The 19,703-nt window shown below is 44.8% G+C and overlaps 1 protein-coding gene across 3 annotated transcripts in view; it reads left to right on the plus strand.

The window, feature by feature from the left end:
* Positions 1–19,233, plus strand: part of GABRQ (gamma-aminobutyric acid type A receptor subunit theta) — a 70,423-nt gene extending 51,190 nt beyond the window's left edge. For 2 of the 3 annotated variants that reach the window (XM_062584498.1, XM_062584499.1), the window contains 5 exons: positions 8,604–8,686; positions 13,363–13,500; positions 15,114–15,266; positions 18,045–18,289; positions 18,856–19,233. In XM_062584498.1, coding sequence (XP_062440482.1) covers positions 8,604–8,686; positions 13,363–13,500; positions 15,114–15,266; positions 18,045–18,289; positions 18,856–19,233 — 997 coding nt within the window. Of the gene's footprint in view, positions 1–8,603; positions 8,687–13,362; positions 13,501–15,113; positions 15,267–18,044; positions 18,302–18,855 lie in introns of all 3 variants that reach the window. The other variant, XM_062584497.1, reaches the window with a different exon arrangement.
* Positions 19,234–19,703: the final 470 nt, after the last annotated feature.

The following is a 19,703-nucleotide window of genomic DNA, read 5'->3' on the forward strand; positions in this document are numbered from 1 at the left end:
GCTTACTCCAAAATTAATTCACGCTGGGCTTGGATTAAAAGCTGGTTGCCAGGTCTCCAACAAAAGGGATGCATAAACAGTACTGGTTTGAATCAGGGGAGGCAATTCCAGGGCTGCTGCATGGATAGGAGTTGAGACTGGTATTTCCCAGCTCCTTCCTTTACAAGTTAGCAGATGGCACAAATCCCAGAAGGACAAATTGGGGCCTCGAGCTTAGGTGGTTGAGAAGGCACTCTTATCTCTGTGAACATGAAGTGGTCGGCAAGGATGTATAGCTGCGATGGGAGGATACAAACCCACTTGAGCTGTCAGGGCCTGAGGGAAGCATAACCTGGCATGGTCGTGTCTGAACTTGTCGAGCCTCCAAACACCTTGCTGGAATTAAAAGTGCCTGTCGAGCACAGGGAAGTGTCACTTGTGGCACGCAGCAGGAAAGTGCTAAAGCAATACAGAAGCCTGCAATATGAAGGTAGGCTTAAAGCAGCTCCCCACAAAGACAAAGTTATCAGTTGTTAGAGTAGTGGAACTAAGCAGATAAAATAGTGAGGAAAGGCCGACTAGAACCAGTTGAATTTAATGTGCTTTCTCCTCCTAATGTTTTTTTCTCAGAAATTGCATTGGTTTCATCAAATTTTAAACAAAAAAAAATTAGAGAGGAATATTTCATTTAAGAAAAAATGTTTCAGAAAATATTGACATTTCACTCCTAATTTTATGCAGAGAATTTTTTGTTTTTATGTCAATACTTCCCCCACTATTTCAGGATGCCTGTGCTACCACAGCTGACATTTGAGTATCATATAGAATCATCAAAGGCTTTCTCTGGACCTCCAGACAGTGTCTAGCCCACGGCTGCTGTAATACTCAAAAAGCTTTACCAAGCCAGTCGTACATTCTGAATCTCTACATCTAAAGTAATTGAGGGCAACTAGTATATAATATGCGCTAAGATTATTTCCTTTTCTAGACCACGTTACCTTCATATAGTGGTGAAATAAATGCTAGTGTCATCAATATTTTGCTATCTGTTTTCAAAGAACTAAAAATAGAAAATCTGTAACAATGCTGAAATTCTCATACGGTAATCTGAAACCGCATTCCGAAATGAGCTTTAAAATGTTTTTTAGGGTACTCTTGAAGGTATTTGATGTAGTTCTACTTAGGGACAAAACTGAATTTCAGCAAAACGGGTGCTTTGAGTAGCTCCAACTGCATCCTCCAGCTTGCAGGGGGAGTGGAAGGACTGGGACACTGGGAAGCAGAGTGAAGCTGAGTGGACTGCAAGTGAGATGCAATGCCTGGCTGGCAAGGAGCCCAGACAATGTAAACAGAGCAACAGAAAAGCTGCAGAGGAATTTGATGACAGAGAGAAATTCTCTCCTGTGCGGAGAGAACAAGGGATCTCCTGCGAAGGTGGTGGTGGTGGGGTGTGCATGTGAGTTTTGCGTTTCTCATACCCATAATAGTCACTGCAATGAAGTGTGTTTTAGAGACAACGCAATAGCAGCGCAGTTTGGATGGTGTTGAGGCAAAGCAGGGCACTGAGACCAATGAGTGCTCTCCTGGGAAAGCTGACCTCTGCCATCCTCATCAGTGTAAACATTCGGTGCTTGAAGCAATGAGGAAAGTGAGTTGTTATACTTCCAACAACTAAAATTTTGCATTTTGAAAATAAGAAAAGCTGAGTATATCTGCTTTGGCAGCACTTAGTTTCTGCTTGTCAGAAAGGTGAGTTCCCATCAGTCAGCTGCTCCCTGCGAGGCTGTGGCTCCTGGGGGAAACTAGCCCTAGCATTACAGCAAGTTACTGCTGACATGTCCACGGGAAGATCGTGCTCCTGGGAAAGGCAGCAGCTTGAACATTACCTTTAGCTCCCCTTATGTGGGGTATAGACAGAGGCTAACAGAGCTGTGTCTAGCATCCCACTCAGCTGCTCATCCCAAACCAGGTATGCTGCCAACATCTGAGAGCCTCTCTGTCACTCAGGCATGTGAACTGCTTTGGTGGTAGGACTGTCAGAGCTCCTGGTTCAGGGTTAGAGATCCCCATGCCACCCCGCTGTTTAGTTGTGCCATGCTGGAGCTCCTCTGAGGGCGCTTCTGCTTCACAGGTCCCAGCTCCAACTCGGCTCTTGATCAGGACCTGACCCTGTCTGTGTTACATTCCCCAAATCCTGAGCTCTTACTAGTTCTCCAGCTAATTTCTCCCACCTTTGTTTGCAGCTGTCTCCTTGCTCTACCCATGGATGTTATTTGATTTCTTTCAGAATAGAGGCCTGGTAGGTTAAGACTGGAGAGCTGTTCTTTCTTTGCAGCGAGGCCACTGAGCAATTTTCTGATCTCATCTTACAGGTCAGAAGAAAAGAAATCTACTACTTCTCTTTTTGCTTTCTCTTCCCTCTATCAGAAAGGCTGCTCTGAAAATGAGTGAGGTGTAAGGTGTGAGCTAATTTGGGCTCTATCCCCCTAGAAGCTCTATTTGCTCCCCCTTAGTAGATTGGACAAGAAAAATCTCTCCTTTGGCAGCTTGGGCACAAAGAAGTGGATTTGTGTCCATCCAGCTGGCCCCTCAGAGCTGAAGCTGCAGATTTGTACTGTTCTCACCATGGAGCTCTACCGTAGGTCAGTGTCTTAGTGGAAAGATGTGGAGGGACAGGAGTGGGGTTGGGAGAAGAGTTATTTAGGTGAGGGTGAGGAGAAATGAGAGAATTTAATTAAGAACCTTGTTCCCCACTTGGGGTTAGGGAGAGATCCCCATGTATATTTTAGCTTCCATAGCTGGAATGAGGTGCTTAGCTGGGAGCACTGGAAAGAAGTTTAAGAAAGAAAAAGTATTTTAAAAGTATGAAGTTTCAGAATAATAACTTAGAAGTTGGGGAAGAAATTGGAGCTAACTAAAACTTGAGTCAGAGCTGGTCCTCAACCCCTGATGTTGAAAAGTCAAGTGTGGCTTGACTTGCTACCTGTGCTGCATCTCCCATAGCTGTTTGTTAGCAAAATGGAGGTCAAGGCGTATGTAGAAGCAGCTGATCCCCCATTATGTCCTCAAAAGCCACTGGGCAGGCTTGCATGGCCTGTACCCACAGTTAACCCTAGTAGTCCTCTTCAGAGAGTCTGGAGCTGCTGCTTTTGGAATCAGATGGTGTTTTGAGGAAGCAAGTTTTTTCCCTTTACATTTGTTGCTGGCAAGTTTGTTTCTCCTGGCCTGTTGAATATCTGAAGGGTGAAATGGTGTCAGAGGATCTTAACAGTAGAAGTTTAGAGGAAGATCCATCTGAGAAAGAAGCTAAAGGGGGTAAGCAACAGGATAAGAAGAAGAAGGAATGGAGAGATTCAAGTATGGTTGGTTTTAGTAGCAGATCTGAACTCTATGCTGCTCTGTGTCTGATATCTTATATAATCATTCTAAATAAGACAGAAGAAGCCATTAATAAGTAAACAGCAATGAAGAGGATCAGAGAGGGAATAAAATGGCTGATGGCATGCATGCCTGCGAGGAACTGAAAAATTTGTGGTGGACTAGTATACAGGAGAAGTTTTAGCACTCCTTTTTGAGCTACAGATGTGATGGGACTGTCCCACCCCACTGCCTTAGCTCACCTCACAAGAGGTTGGTGGTGGAATAGGAGGGTGAGGTTTCCCTTCTGTGCTGGCAGCTGCTAAACCAACACAAGCTTCAGGTGGGCATTGCTTCCTTGCTGTAACAAGCTGTGACCTGGCACCCATGCTGTGTGACTTAGTGCTCACAGGCTGCTTTTCTGGAAATGGTTTATATCTGTCCCTTGGGTTGAAGGATACTTTCCATAGTGAATTATCTGGGCTCCTGCTTGGGTCCTCCATGTGCTGACCCGAAAGGTGGACATTCATCAGCCCTCAACCTACCAGAACTGCTTGATACCCCATGAATGCATGCTATTTTTTGTTGGTGATTTTTGATTGGGAGGGTTTTTTGAGATACACGGTGGTTTCTCCATAGCCCTGTCTCCCCCTAGAACTGTGCTCCCCTGCCAGCAGTGCAGCTGAGTAACAAGTAAGAGACAACCTGGCTGCTTGATAGCATGACTGTCTGTAAGACCTGAGGAGGAGTAACTAGGACAAGGGCATGAATATGTTCTTTTTGTGGGAAGAGAAGTAGAAGGGTTGTAACATGTAAGGGGTTGATCCTGAATCCTTAAGGAGTGAACAGAAGGAAGTAAAGGGGAGCTAGTATGAGAAAAGGGTGGTGGTGGCCAGATTCAGCAGGTGGTGGGAGGCTGGGAAAGCAGACCACTTCACTGAGTGCATCACACAAAAAGCAGGTGAGCCTCTGATGGGCAGTGTCTCTGTGAATCTCCATTAAGGCAGGTGAAATTTCACACCATACAAATATGAAAAAGGATAGAGATGGGTATAAAAGCAAGAGAAGAGGAGAAGAAAGGAGAAGACACAGCCTGGCCAGGTTCCAGTGCCCGTTTGGAATGTCACAGGGAAGGTGACATCCTTCCCTGGTGTTCCCCCCCCCCCCTACAGCCCATACTCCTTTTTCTCTCTCTCTCTTTTCTCTCCTCCTGGAGGCGGTGTGCCCTGTCTGAAACTGTTTACAGGGGGATGGTTTGTTCTGTCTCTTCATCTCCTTTCTCACAGAATGAGTATTCACTCCTCCTCTGCTTTCTGTCTTTTAACCTCTTGTTCTTCTCCCACTCTCCTTTCCGCAGCTTGTTCTCCCTTAGTTCTCCTCACCCCTCTTCTCTCCTCTGTTCTGTTCTCTCAGTTGCCTCCTGTCATTTGCTATATACTCTCCTGTCTCTCTTCTCTACTCCTGCCTTCTCTATCAATGCTTTCTCATCACTCTTTCTTCCTCTTCTCATTTTTCCACTTCTTACTCTCCTATCAGCCCTTAAGTATGTTTGCCCACTGTGGTGCTTACTGTGCAGCCACCACCTCATACATCTATCCAGTCAGTCCTCCCTATGCAGTATTTGTTGTGGGTGCCAAGCGAACACATCTTTTTATGCAACAATTTAGAGCATATCGAAGTAGTACATAACCATCAAAGCATTAGGTAGAGGTTGGTCCCATGGCCTTCTGGATGAGCTATGCATGGCATGTGCAGTGACCCAGCAGGGTCACTGGTGTGCCCTAATCTTGCTCTAGCACTCTTTTGGCTATATGAGGTGAACAGAACCTCTCATTATTTTGCTGTGTCCTGTGGGTCTATATTACACACCCACCAAAGGAGCTAGAAAAATCTCTTATTGGCTTCCTCTAGGGCACCAACATCCTATATTTTAGGGACAAGTGGGTGATGAGGTTACAGCCAAGCTGCAGGCTTCACTGAAGTTGATGGGTGCTGCATGAAGCAGCAACAGCCAGGCCTGCCTTGGGGGAGCAAGAATGTGACTGTGATGCTCTGGTTCACCTGTGGACCCCAAGCAGGGGACAACAAAGGACCATTGGCGTCTAGGATGCTTCTGAGACCTGATGAATTAAAAATCTTCCTCATTGGGATACCACTTGCTTTAACCATCCCAGGAAGGGCTGGTTTATTAAGGTTGAGGAAGCCCAGAGATAAGATGCAAATTGAACCCAGCACCACAGATCAGCTGCACCTCCCATCTTATCACACTGTAGGAGCTCCAGATCCAGGTGATTCCCATGCTGCTGGTCCCTTAGGGCTTCCTGTGTATGCCTGCACTGTGGGCTATGGCACTGCAGCAGAAATGCTCTGAAAAAGCAGGTGACAGCAGTGAATAATTGTGCTAGCCCAGACTCAGAAATAAAACACGCAAGCTAGATATTCCCAGTTGTAACTTGCCCAAGCAGTGTTGCAGTAAGATCACTAGAAATTCTGGACCTGGAGCCAACTGAGATATCTCTGAAGGATGCTGAACAATGTAGATACACCCACCCTTCAATACAGAGGAAGGGGAAATGCTGTCTGATTCTCTGGGGTTGATGGCATCTTAATCTGTTTTTCTCCTTTCCATTCTACTGTCTTTAGATTCTTTTTACTCTGAATCAACAGGGCTCAGTTCTGCTCTGATGTAAATCTCTGCTGATGTAAATTGGTGTGATCTTGCAAAAATCAGTGGAGTGGCTCTGGATTTATGCTAGCTGTTAGTGTGAGCAGGATTTGGCGCATGGAGTGTGGTAGCCATAGCTCACTGTGTCGTGCTCTGCATTTCCAACAGGCACTGCAGGTGATAAGCAAATCCTGCTGAGAGGCTAGAGGATCCTTCTCATGCCAGAAAAGGCTTCCTCCAAATGTCCTTTGTGTGGCAAAATTAGCCAGCCAGGCAGCAACCCTGGGACAGACATTATGGAAAGGTTTTAGCCCACAGGGTCCCACAAATGGGGTGGAAATTTTTCATTTAATTCATTTTTGCGTCTCACACTTTAGGGAAAATAGAAGAATGCATTTGTCGCTGCTCTTTCCCACGGGTGCGGTATAATATATACAATATATGCTGTGTGCAGCACAGGGGGGATGAGTCATACCTGTTCGTGACTCTTGGTCTCAGTGCCTGGCCATGATGGACTCTGCACCTGCCACTTTGGGCTGTTCTGTCAAGGTATAGCTACCCCCAGGTGTACCTTCATTTCTTCTCCTACACCACACCATCCTGTGTCCAGGTGCCCTGGTTTAGGAGGCTTAGGGTGGGAGAGGTAGTGTATTTCCAGCAGTCCTCCCAGAGATGCCAAATTTGGAGGCTGTAAAACTAATACTTGCATTCCCAAAGCCACTGTGATGATTTTTAAGTGGTTCCTGTGCTGTTATCCTTCTCCCCCTCTGTGCTTTCTCCTACACCCTAACCGCATTACAGATAAAAGGGTTAAGAGCTCACTTAGGCCCCCTGCTCGGAGAGAGGGCAGTTGCAATGTTGTATCTAGACCCAGTGAGGATATATATAAATTCCCTCCGTCTCTTTGAATCTATTTATAGCACGACAGGCAGTGGCAAAGGCTCTCCTCAAGGCTTCATCTCCTACAAACAGTCTTCACAGACAGCAGAGAGATAAATTTAGCACACGAGATTTCTTAAAGAGACAGCTGCTCAGCGGTGCACGCTCGCCTTCCTTGCCTTTCTCCCTCTTACCCCGATGTATGGCTGTTTCAAATGAGTGCTTTATCTTTCCTATCCTTCTCCCCATCCCTTCCAATTTTCCATCCATCTTCACCTTCCCCTTTTCTGGTCTGACTCTTCCTCCTTCATTGATTCCCCCTGCCTTTTTTTTTCTTTTCTTTTTCTTTCTTTTTTCTTTCTTTCTTTTTCTTTCTTTTTTTTTTTTTTTTTGCTTTTTTGCTGTCTCGTTCTTTCCTTCTTTCTGCTCTTTCTTGTCTTTCTTTATTCCTCTCTTTCTCTCTCTCTCTCTCCCAGGCCACAGGGCTCAGAAGATAACAAAGCTTTCTCATTAACAGTTCACTGGTTATGCCTACATAGTAAAAAATGTGCAGCTTGATTAATGCCTTCCAGATGGTTAATTGAAAAAAGAGGGGGGGAATGCACCAGTCTCTCCCCCCTCTTCAGTGCTACATGCGCACACACGTTGCACAGGAAGAAGACTGCATTAAAGGGTGATGGGAGCAGTATATTTGAGAAATAGGGGCAGCCTGTTAACTCTAGGGCAGCATGGCCAAGCTGGTAAGTTAACTGTTGATTTGCTCCATCCCTGCTTCATACCCCATCTAACCCACTCCCCAAAATCACCCCGGCCTAGAGAATGATGCTCCTTTGTGTGCAGTGTGTAACATGCACTTGCACGAATCCTCCTTGCTGGTGCAGCTATCAGCACATGCAAAATTTTTGCCCCAATTTTGTACCCCCCTGCAAAACTGTGCTGTGGGTACCACATGTCTCTGCCCTCCCCATGTGCTCTGATGCCAACCCCCAAAGCAGCATGGACCCCCTTCTCAATCTCTGTGTATTTTGGGGGGTAGGGAGGAAGGGAGCGCACCCCTCCCATCTTAGGCAAATCTTGAATGTGAAATCACTTGTACTAGAATGAATCTGTTAACAGAGCCAAGAGCCGATGGAGCAGGAGCGATGCACTTCATTGGGAAGGGAGGGCCACATTGCTGGGCTCTGGGTATCCACATTCAGAGATTGCAAGATGGATGTGGGTGGGGGGGTATGAATAAGGGGGGCTGGCTTCAGGTCACCAGGACAACTGGGGAGGAAAGGGGGGAGATATCATGATAAATGATTCCTCCACATACCTCATTGCAGAGCAATTTAATCAACACATTTTCTGTTTTGTGGACACATGTCCTCTGTCTCCCTTTTATAAATGGAAACATCTCTCCTCTTCTCCCCTGTCCATAGCCCTGCCTACTCCCAGCTTTTTTGTCTCCCTCATGGATAGATAGAGGAGGAACACAAATCCCTCCCCACCTTGTTAATAAAGATACTGCCTTGCTGACGTGAGTCATGGAAGATTTAAGCTATGCAGTTGAGGGTGATCTGCATCCAGCCCCCCACCCCACACACCTCCCTCCCTCCCACCATGGCTCTCCCTGGTTACCAGGGAAACAGCAGCCCCAAATGCTGCCTTTCTCATCTGCCTTTAATTCCTCATTTCTTTATTTTCCTTTTTTTTTTAAATATATATGTTTTTCCCCTTTCAGAATCACCACCACAGCCGCTTGCATGATGGATCTGAGGAGGTACCCCCTGGACCAGCAGAACTGCACACTGGAAATCGAGAGCTGTGCGTATGCCTTGCACCTTCCTCCTGCACCACCCCATGACAGCCATGCACGGGCAGTGGGAGGGGGAAACTGCCTCCCTGGGGGGCATTATAGGCCACCAGTCCCTAAGGACGCACACCAAGCTCCATGGATCCAGCTGCAAGTGGCTGGAGACCTGCAGCCACTCCAGGGGCTGCAGGTAGGACTCCAGGCTCCCCGTTGAGGGAGCTTCATGGGTGAAAAGCCAAGAAAAATGGAACTGCAGTGGTGGGTTGGGAAATAAGATCCTCCTTGCTCTCAAGAGGGCTATAGGAATCTCTGTTAGCACTGAGGAAGCCCTGGCTAACCTGGCCTGACCTTGTGGCTGACCCTGCTTTGAGCAGGAGGTGGGACTAGAGACCTCCAGAAGTCCCTTCCCACATGAATTTTTCTTTGATTCCTATAAAAAGCTTTTCCTGACCACAGTGGTGAAGGTAGTCCAGCTCTCCCTCATAAAAATGCACCACAGTATCCCCACAGGAATGGTCCAGAACAGCAGATCTCACAGTAATGATGATGCAGCTTCAGTGGTGATTATCAGAGAATTGCTTTTTTCATAAAAGAGGTTCCACAGCATTCGTAGTCAGAAAGCTCTGTGTTGCCTTCGCAGCCCTGCCTGTGCCTGGGAGCCCCAGCTCCCGCTCGTGTTTTGGGTTGCTTAGGATGCGCAGCGATTGCAGCACTTGGCGTGGTGGGTAATGGAATGTAAATTAGGTCCTGCTGGAGGCACTAATGACATGTCATTTCTGGCACTTTTTAGTATTTTGAGAATAGCTTACCGTACAACCAAGAAAACAGAAGGCAGAGAATTACCCACAGTTCCCCATGTTGCGATTTTGTTCTTAATGGGACACGTCAAGCCAATTTGTTAGTCAAAGCTATATTTCCTTACAATATTTCTAAAATCCATGCAGAGATGAAGAGATTTAACATTTATTTCTTCAAAGCTTTTGTCTCTTACACGCTTGGCACATATGAATCCGCAGGGCTCCATTTTGTTTGTTTCCATGTCCATGCACTTTGGAACAATAATCCTGTTCATGGCTTGCTTAAAAAAAGAAAAAAAAAAACCCACCAAAATAACCCTTTAATAGTTGGTTGATGGATTTGTTAAGCAGCAGTGGGTGGCAGGAGTCTCCTATCCCACAGCAGCTAGTGGCAATTGCAGAGGACACCCATACGGACTGCAGCCGTGGGACCTGTTTTTGTGCAAATTGGCCTGGTCACCCCGTCCCCCCTCACAAAACAGCAGACACCTGGGTTAGTTGGTCTTCCTAGGGCGGGACGGCAATCCTCCCTGAGCTGTGCAGTTCATCTCCCTGGATATTTTGGGTGTCCTGCCTTGTCCTGTCACTACCTTTAGCAGTGGTACCTTCCCTTTTTCTCCCTGGCCCCAAAATTTGTCAAATGCCCGTGGCAAAGGGACAGTGGCCAACGGTACAGCTAGATGACATGAACGATGCTAGAAGAAGATTGCAGGAGAGTCCAGAAGATAAACCTGCATTGCCAAGGTAGGTTTATCTATCAGTGATCTATTGATCAGACAGGATTCCCCCTGTCCTGAAGAGCAGCCCTTGCTACATACACCGCTGCGTAATGGTGTGCCAGTGTTCAACAAAAGTGTGATGAGGTAGGCAACAAGCAGGCTGTTAATCTGACATTTTAAAATGTTACATCAATACTTTATGGTATTTAAATTTGAAATGACTTGTCTTTTTGAACGTTCTTTTACTTTTTAAAAGTAAAATGGAAATTTGGTTCTCTTTTAAAAGCTGGAAATCAAAGTGAAGTATTTATATTTAGAATGAACCACCTTTCCCTTTAGAATCACTTTAAAAAATGGTTTCCTGAAAAATATGTTTGATTTCATATTGCATAATGCTATGATCAAAAAAACAGATTGGTACCTGATATCAGCAGGTCATAGAGTATATGGAGTAGGAACTAGTTAACTGAGAGATCTCCTAAAATTAGTTACTGTAATTTGACGTTTTCATTGCTGATCAGGAAGTAAATTTAAAATCACTGCTGTTAAATTTGTGGATGATGAAGACAGCAGTCTGTGTGGCTTGCTTGCTGCACATTTGAATACATCCGAATTTGAATGCATCCAGAATACATTTGAATACAGCTAAATGCGAAGCCCTGTGTCTGGATGTAGGAACCCAGGCCCGACTGACAGACTGAGGGACTGCATCCAGAGAAGTATCCACTGGTGAAAAAGATCAAGGGGTCGCAGTGGCTGAGTACTGCTGCTGGAGGTTTCACAGCAGGGCTCTGATAAAAAAGGCTCGAGTGAGCCTTGGTTATATAAACTAGGGGAGCAGTGAGTCAGAGCAGGGGATCGACTGGCCTCTGTGTATGTTGCTGGTAAGACTAGGAAAGGGGCCATGTCTAATTCTGGTTTCCATAATTTAGAGAGGAAGTTGAGAAATCAGAAGAGGTTGAGAAAAGATGTAGAAAAGTGGTTCAAGGGCTAGAGCAGATGTTTTGCAGTAAGAAACCTAAATAGCTCAATCTGGTTTGTTTACTGCAAAGGAGATGAAGAGGTGACTTGTTTACAGGCTGCATGCACCTCTGCAGAGGGTGAATGCTGGATGGAAAGGGCTTAGTAACCTAGCAGAAAAATTCAGAACAACCACCAGTATCTGAAAGTCTGAGCCAGATAAATTCAAATATAAAATTACACATAGTATTTTTAGCTACAAGTGTTTAAGCCACTGGAATCAACCACCAAGAGAAGTGGGGAGCTCCACGGCTTCTTGATGTTTTCCACACTTGGTCCCAGTATTTTGCTTTTGAAGAGATGCTTCATCCAGATACAAATAATCAGTTCCTGTGCACAAAACTGGGATAATGGAGGCAGTGCAATAGCGTGTGATACTCCAGTGCTTGCAACAGATGATCTTCCTGGTCCAGCTCCTTCCTGCCCTGAAGTTGAAGCTTTGTGGACTTATGTCTGTGGATGTTTTACCATTTACTGCACTGGGAGCAGAAGCAGGCAGTAGTGGGGAGGAGGCAGAGACTTGGTTTAGCTAAGCTACACCAGGAGCAGATCTGGCTTAGCATTTGTTTCTGCCATTATTATTGTTATTATTTTTAGCATCTGTGGATAACTGTAGTAATGACTGAGAGTGCAGGCAAGATGTGGGTTTGGAGACTACAGAGTCGTAAGATAATTCATTTTGGAAGGGACTTCAGGATGTCTCTCGTTCAGAGCTCTGCTCAAAGCAGGCTCAGCTCTGAGATCAGACCAGTAACTCGGGACTTTATCTGCTATGGAGCTGCAGTGTGGCACCATCCTGAAAAGTTTAACTCTGATCCAGGAGAACCTTATGCCTCTGAGGCTTTGGAGGGGAATTCCTCCTCCATAGTGCATTGAACAGCTCTTTGTTCCACTGGCCTCACTGATAAACTGCTGCTGGTTTTGGTGGCAGGTCTCTGCTGCAAGGGTTATGGACTGGGAAGGCTGCTGTGCTGCAGTGCAGGCTGTAAATAAAAGCTGTCTCAGGGCACAGGTAAAGTTCATGTTCTAAATGAAATCTTTCACAGTGAGGTACCAAAGCCTGTGCATTCCTCATTTTCATGCTTGTGTATGCACAGAGGTGCTCCCATTCAGTTCTGCATGTTGACATGCTGCTTGGAATAAGAAACAGTCTGGTCCAGAAACAGCTATGGTGCTTCACAACCTGACTTGCCAGAACCTGTCTTAATTTTCAAGTGGGGATGAATCTTTGTTCTTGAGGGCCCAGTCAGGGTTGTGATCATTTCAGCAATGAGAGCAGAGCTACATGATTTGCTGCCATGGGCCTCACTCCCACTGAGGCCAGAGCAACTGGAGAGTCTCTGAGCCCTGCTCTTGGGGCTGTGTGTTCAGGCTCTTCAGTACTTCCAGCCTGCTTAGCTCTTGTTACCTGGTAGGGATGGTTTGGCATTAAAGTAAGAGGCTGAACCCTTCATGTAGTTAACCTCTGAATGAAACCATTACCCTAAAATGAAAGAGATAAGCATTTGTTGCCAACCTGACTCCTCCTTTCTTTTCCCAATTAATGCTCTTTTCAGCCGGCACTTAGTAAAAGCAACTACCTATCTCAGAGACTCTGTCCACTTCCCAGCTTCAAATTTTAACTGAGAATGTTTTGAATAGGATGGTGCTCCAATGCTCAGATTTCTTTTTTCCACTGCTGTTGTAAATATTTTTCTCTCTGGGCATTTTTAATACTTAGAGGTACTATTTACCAAGTCCACATCAAAAAGTATTGTGTGATCTCCCCCTTCTGGTAAAAGGTGGCAGTTTTTAAAAGCAAAATGCTGGGCTGGTGCATTTGACAGAGGTTTGTGATGCATATGATGAGTCCCTGCCATGTCAGCCATGGAGATTATCTAGCACAGATCAAGAGCTGAGGGATTATTTCCCAACTTTTTCCTCTTGAATCCTAGCCAGAAGTAGGAGCTCTGACCAATTTTTTCTCTTCTCCTGGGGACCATACTGCCAAGCTCAGCTGATGAACCAAAGTATCAGCAGAAGAAAGACTACACTTGCCATCTGATGGCACGGGCTTTCATTTTGGATCCTATTTTAGATCACATTAATAAAAATGGGGATGCCATTTCCTCCAGCTTGTCAGCTTAGTTCTCTCTTTGTGCTTTTCTGCAGATGGTTATACAGTTGATGACATTGTGTTCTTCTGGCAAGGAAATGATTCTGCTGTCACGGGGATGGAAGTGCTAGAACTGCCGCAGTTCACCATAATCGAGCAGAGGCTGGTCAGCAGGGAAGTGGTCTTCACCACTGGTGAGTCTCTGCCCAAAGGATGCAATGGAACATGTAAACCCTGTGCTGATCAAAGTCAATCTGCTTACTCCTCTAATTTAGATACTGAAGCACTAACTTAAGGTCTTCAACTCTTATCCTGCTCCTTTGGAAAAGTGGTGTCTTCTGTGCCTACCAAATTTGCCTTTTTTGACTGCCTATCTTCAGAAAGTTATAGAGTGTTTTTTTTTTCTGCAGTTATTTTCATTTCTCAGGCAAAATACCAACTGAGCTCAAAACAGAACCTCATCAGAAGGTTCTCAGCCTTTGTGTTACTTTTGTGTGATTTGCAACTGGTTCTTGAAGCCAAGGTAGGTGTAACAGTAAGCAGAAGTATATTTCTGTTAAAAAGCTATGGAATGATAGAAACCCATCTGCACACCACAGTCAAAAGACCTAGAGAGAATACCCTGGATGGTTGAAATACTGCTAGTTAAATAGTTGGAGGGGCTTGGATTTTGGTTACTGTCTTTTCTTTGATCTGGCATGCAGTTCGCTGTCAAAGCAGTGTGCCACACATCTGTGAGATAGGATGGTTTTCCAAATGTCATGAAATCACTGCCAAAGGCTATCAGTGGTAGTGGCAGATGGTGCTGTTGTTACAATAGTGCCTGTGGGGCATGCCAGGAGAAGAGTCCATTGTACATGGTGTTCTGGAGGTCCACAATGAGAGGCAGTCCCGGCCCCTGCAGCAGCTTGCAGTTTAAATAGCCAAGACCTATAAAGATGAACAGGTAAAGTACCTTGTTCAAGTTATGCAGAAGCTAAATAATGGAGAGAGAACCTACCTTCCTTTCTTCCCAGTTTACTTTGACCATTAAAGACTGTTATTCTCATACTGATATAACTGCCAGCCAGCAGTTAAACCCATACATCAGACCGGCCTACTATGCTGCTGAAGGCACAGAGGTGGGAAGGGGGAAAGGCTTGGACTTTGTTTCACAGAAAAGAGAGAGGTGATGCTTTGTTTCTGTTAAAATGATCCTGCTCCAGTGAAAAGTACTTATTGCTGTTACTATCCTCATTAGCTTTGTTAAAAGATTAGGAGAAAATTGCAGGAACTTGGAAAAAAAAAAGACCTAAAGATTAACTTAAAGAGCTCCATTTGCATATGAATTTGCCCAGTTTGACTATAACCTGTTTTTAGAACAGCATGGAAAATATGCGATCCAGATCTTCTTTGCTGTTTGGAGGAAAAGCTAGCACATGAAACAATGGAAAATCATCTCACTGCGTCAAGATACAGGGTTAAAGTCTCCCATGCAAGACTGTATCTTATTGGCAAGTAACATAATGGCAGTTTCATCTGAGTACTGAATGGACATTCTCCCATGGTATCTGACATAATAATATTACTTAGGCAGAGTTTCTTTTCTTCTTAATATTCTGAGCAAATTGAGCAGACTCTAAAGAGCCTCTCCCTAAAGCTGACGAGTCTGCAAAATCAAAGGAAGGAAAGAAAAGAGATTCCTCACTGTCACTGACTCTTGAGCACATTTTCCAAATGAAATTCCAGTTTCTAACCTGGGCTCTTACCATAAATACAGCCTTGCCCTCCTCTCAGACAACATCTCTCCTTAATATCTCATTGACAGGTTCATATCTCCGCTTATCCTTGAGTTTCCGGATAAAGAGGAACATTGGTTACTTCATCCTCCAGACTTACATGCCATCCATCCTCATCACTATCCTGTCCTGGGTCTCCTTCTGGATCAATTATGATGCTTCTGCTGCACGAGTGGCGCTGGGTAGGTACCTTTTCATTATATGTTGAGGAAGGTGTTTTCTGAGAAGTCAGCTAGAGTAGCTCTGGGAAGGAAAATACCTCTCTCTTTCTCTTTTTTTTTTTTTTTTTTTTTTTATGAGAGAGAGCAATGAAGCAAATCGGATAGTTCTGTCATACATTCCTTCCCAAAGGAAGGACAACCTGGGAATATTCTGCCTGCAGAGACACTTTTTTATTAGAAAAGCCAGTACCTCCAAAGCTTTAGTCCATATTATTGGAATCGGTAAAAACTGCACTGTAAATTTCTGTGGGTAGAAGTTTAGATTCTCTAACAAAGACGTAAACGGCCACATCTTCTGACATATGATACTGTGACATGCCATGAGCACACTAGTTTTCTCACTCTGGTTGGTACTTGTTTTCTTAAGAAAAAAGTCTGGGCACCTTTTAATCAACAGGTATGCTGGTAATGTGTTAATTGGATGATAAATTCAGAGAATGGGTGGACAAAGAATAGTAAGGATGGTGAATGAGTGGCTGAAAGATGATAAAAATAATTAAAATGGCATTACACATTCTCATGATATTTCATGCCCCAAATACTTTTTGTACCTGAAGATCTTCATTATCAAGGCAAATGTGGGACAGTAGTTAAAGTCGAATTTCTTCTTAAACACATGCTCCCCTAAATAGGGATGTTTTCCTATATGAAAGAAAAAATAAGGTCTTTTAAGCAACAGAAGGGAAGTGGGGGTGGATTGCAGATGAGAATTTTGAAGAAGGAATAGGAGAAAGGGTGGATGACTGGCATTTGAGAATGGGGCTGTGCAGTATTATAGAAAGTTCGGAGAAAACAGAAGAGGCAAAGGAGAAGGGAGAAGGATTTCAGTTGTGAGTGAGAAAAGGCTCAGAAAGGCAATGGAGCAAAAGTGGAGGCTGGATCTTACAGATAAGGTCTGGTGATTTAAATTAGTTCTAGGAGAAGACAGAGGTTTGCATAGAGTCAGAGGAAGGATGGTTTGTACAAAGGAGGATAAGGGAAAGGATTTGAATGTGGTCATTTGGAGAGGCTGGAGCAGAAAGACAGGGAGGGGACAACAAGAACATTACCTTTATAATTATAAAAGTAAGTTGCACTGGCACTAGTGTTACCAGTGAAGGGAAAAAGAAAGATCATGGCAGACTTTGCTGGCACAGTGACAGTACAGACAGAAGGGTGGAGATGAGATGAACAGCTGTTGGATTTCTGCTGACATCTGGATTCACAGAAGAAGACAGAAGAAAAACACTATAGAAGATCAGGATGGGAACAGCTCCTCCTAAGCCATACCTGACAGCTCTCTATCTAACTTGTCCTTAAAAAGCTCCAAAGAAAGAGACTCAACAGCCTCCTCCTGTCCCTTTTACTGGCTTGTACTGTTAGAAAGCTCTTACTTTTCTCTGTTCTAGGTCTCCCTTACAGTTTAAATCACTGAACTTTTTGTCCTATTCTTAGTTGACATGGAGAACAGGTTATTCCCCCTTTCTTTGCACCAAATTTCTGGATATTTTAAAAACTGTTGTCATATCTCCCTTCTCTCTACTCTTGTTTGAACCGAAAACTCTTGGTTCTTTCAGTCTTTTATCAGGAATGACAGTAAATACATGGTAGGGGTGAGGGGGAAACAGGACAAACAGAGATCCAGCATATACAGAGAGAAATTTGAGAGCTATCACTGTAAAGGTGGGAGCTGAAACTAGGAGAATAAATGAAGTCATGGAGACTGAAAGAGTTGGAGACAAATGATATGATCTGGAGAACTGCCAACAGGGAGTTGAGGAGAAGAGACACTAGAAGAAAAGGGAATCATTAAGGTAAGTAAGAAAAGCAGGACAGCTGAGGTAGAAAAGAGAGAAAAGAAGACTAGGTTGAAGAGGCACAGATACTGCCCCAAAAGAAGCATGAAGACCCATTGTCGTCTTTTCAGAGCTTGCATAAAACTGTAGAAGAGACAGATTTGGGACCATCCTGAGACTGGAGGAGGGAAGAGTTTGAGAAGAAGCTCAAGAGGAGGAATGAATGCCATGAGAATAACTATGGGATATCATACACTTGGAGACCAAGAAGGTGGAAAAAAAGAACAATAATGTGGCCAATGAGACCAAGAGATGCTTGTTTCAAGATGCAGACTTGAAAAGGAGAGAATGAGAGCCATGTGAGGCGTGTAAAGATAGCTGAAGCAGTGCATGGTAAAGCTGGTGAAAGGAAGGTGGGAACAGATGTGGTCAAAGATATAGATGGAAGGCTATGAGGCAGGCAAAAGAAGAGAAAGTCATGAAGAGGGAAGCTCTTCTCTCTTTTTCTTGTTCATGGCACTGGAAAGACAAAAGCAGATTGTAAATTCATGCCAAGGGTACTGAGCCATTCAGCATTGCCTAGGGAAGCCTGATGAATTCATAAAGTGGAAAAAAGTGGGGAGGAGGAGAAGTTGAAATACTGAGAGCAAAACTGAATGCTCCCTACCTCACTGAGGGAAAGAAGAAGGGTCAGGGAGGACCTAGACAACAGTGGGATGTTGATCTCCATCATCCTGATGATACTCAGCTTGGACATTTTCTCCCACTGTTGGCTGCCGGTTTATTTTCTGCAGCAATTTATAGTGGATATCTAGGCTTAGAATAACTAGTTTCCTTCCCAGTTGTGCCTCTTCCATCACTCCTGATGTTCAGCCTGGCTGGGAAGAGGGATGGGAAAGCTGAGAGTGCCATTTCAGGAGCCCTCTCACACCTTGGTAACAGAATGCCTGCCCTCTCGTTGCAGGGGTGACCACGGTACTTACAATGACTACCATCAACACCCATCTGCGGGAGACTCTCCCCAAGATCCCTTACGTCAAGGCTATTGATGTTTATCTCATGGGCTGCTTTGTCTTTGTGTTCCTGGCACTCCTGGAGTATGCTTTTGTCAACTACATATTCTTCGGGCGAGGCCCCCGGCAGCAAAAGAAACAGAGTGAACGAATCAGCAAGGCCAACAATGAGCGCCACCGCTACGAAGAGAAGAGGGTGAGAGAGCAGGTTTGTCTCCTTCTTTCGTAGTGGCAGGAGAATTCAGACTCTCCACTGTTCATTCAACCCTGGGTGAGCTGTGGAGCAGCCTTTCTCCTCATCACCAGAGATGAACTCCAATTCCCTTGTCTGGTATACATAGGTCTTCTGAACTTTGCAGGCAGATGCCTAGAAAGATCTCTTTACAGTGATTACTAGGAATTTTTTCTCCTTGATCATTTGATTGTCACCCTGAACCCAGTCTCATCAGGACCATCCTCTTGCAAGAGGAAGGTGTACCCAAAAGTACCCCTGTGGCTTTTGGTCCTACTCCGTTGGCAGAATCACATTATCCAACTCTCAAGTTTGCTGCAAGTGCGGGTAACTGGTCCTTCAGTTCCAGCATTAGTGGACAACCTTTTCAGATGTGGAAGTCCAGGTGCAGTGCCCACAAATAACTTAGCCAGTGGCATCATTGCACCAAAACCAGTCCAAAGTCATCCCTTTTAGTCTGATGGCATAGCCATGTGTGTGCTGTGCATGGGACTTCCTTGCTATCCTTCTCTCTGTTTCCCCTGTTCTAGGTTGACCCTTATGGTAACATCCTCCTCAGCACTCTGGAGATGAACAACGAGCTGCTGGCCACAGACATGATGAGCAGTGTTGGCGACTCTCGAAACTCTGTCATGTCCTTCGAAGGTTCAGGAATCCAGTTCCGCAAGCAGCTGGCCTCTCGGGATGGATTTGGTCACCACCCAACCCTAGACCGCCACATCCCACTGACCCACCATGCCGCGGCCCGCAACCGCGCCAACTGCCGTCTCCGCCGGCGATCATCTAAGCTGAAGCTCAAAATCCCAGACCTGACAGATGTCAGCACCATTGACAAATGGTCACGAATCATTTTTCCAATCACCTTTGGATTCTTCAACCTTGTTTACTGGTTGTACTATGTAAATTGATGCCTGCAGCCTCCAAGAGAGATAGGGACAGACACTCAGACAATGACAACACAAGAGTGTTGTGGTCTTTTGGGTTTGAGTTTTACTCTTTACTATCATTATCATTTATTCCTTTGATTCATTAGATTTATTCTAAGCTTACTCTTCTCTTTTCAGCACATGTAGAACCACGGAGTGTGTGGGGGGGGATAAGGGAGAGAAGGGTGTAAGGGAGGGATTTTGTCTCAATTTTGGTTTTCTGCCAATGGACTTAAACCATTGTAAAAAAGAAAAAAAAACAAAAAAACAAAAAACAAAAACCAAAAAAGAGAGGAAAAAAAGAAAAAAAGACAGAAAAAAGAAAAACAAAAAACAACAAAAAAGAAAAGTTTAAAAAAATGGGGGGGGGAGATTTAAAGAAATTGAGTCAGAAACTGGTGTGGGGGGATAGGTTATCTTTGGCTGTTCTCACTAATGCGCTATCCTCACTT

Source organism: Rhea pennata, chromosome 11, assembly GCF_028389875.1.
Source record: "Rhea pennata isolate bPtePen1 chromosome 11, bPtePen1.pri, whole genome shotgun sequence".
In the NCBI taxonomy this organism is placed as follows: domain Eukaryota; kingdom Metazoa; phylum Chordata; class Aves; order Rheiformes; family Rheidae; genus Rhea; species Rhea pennata.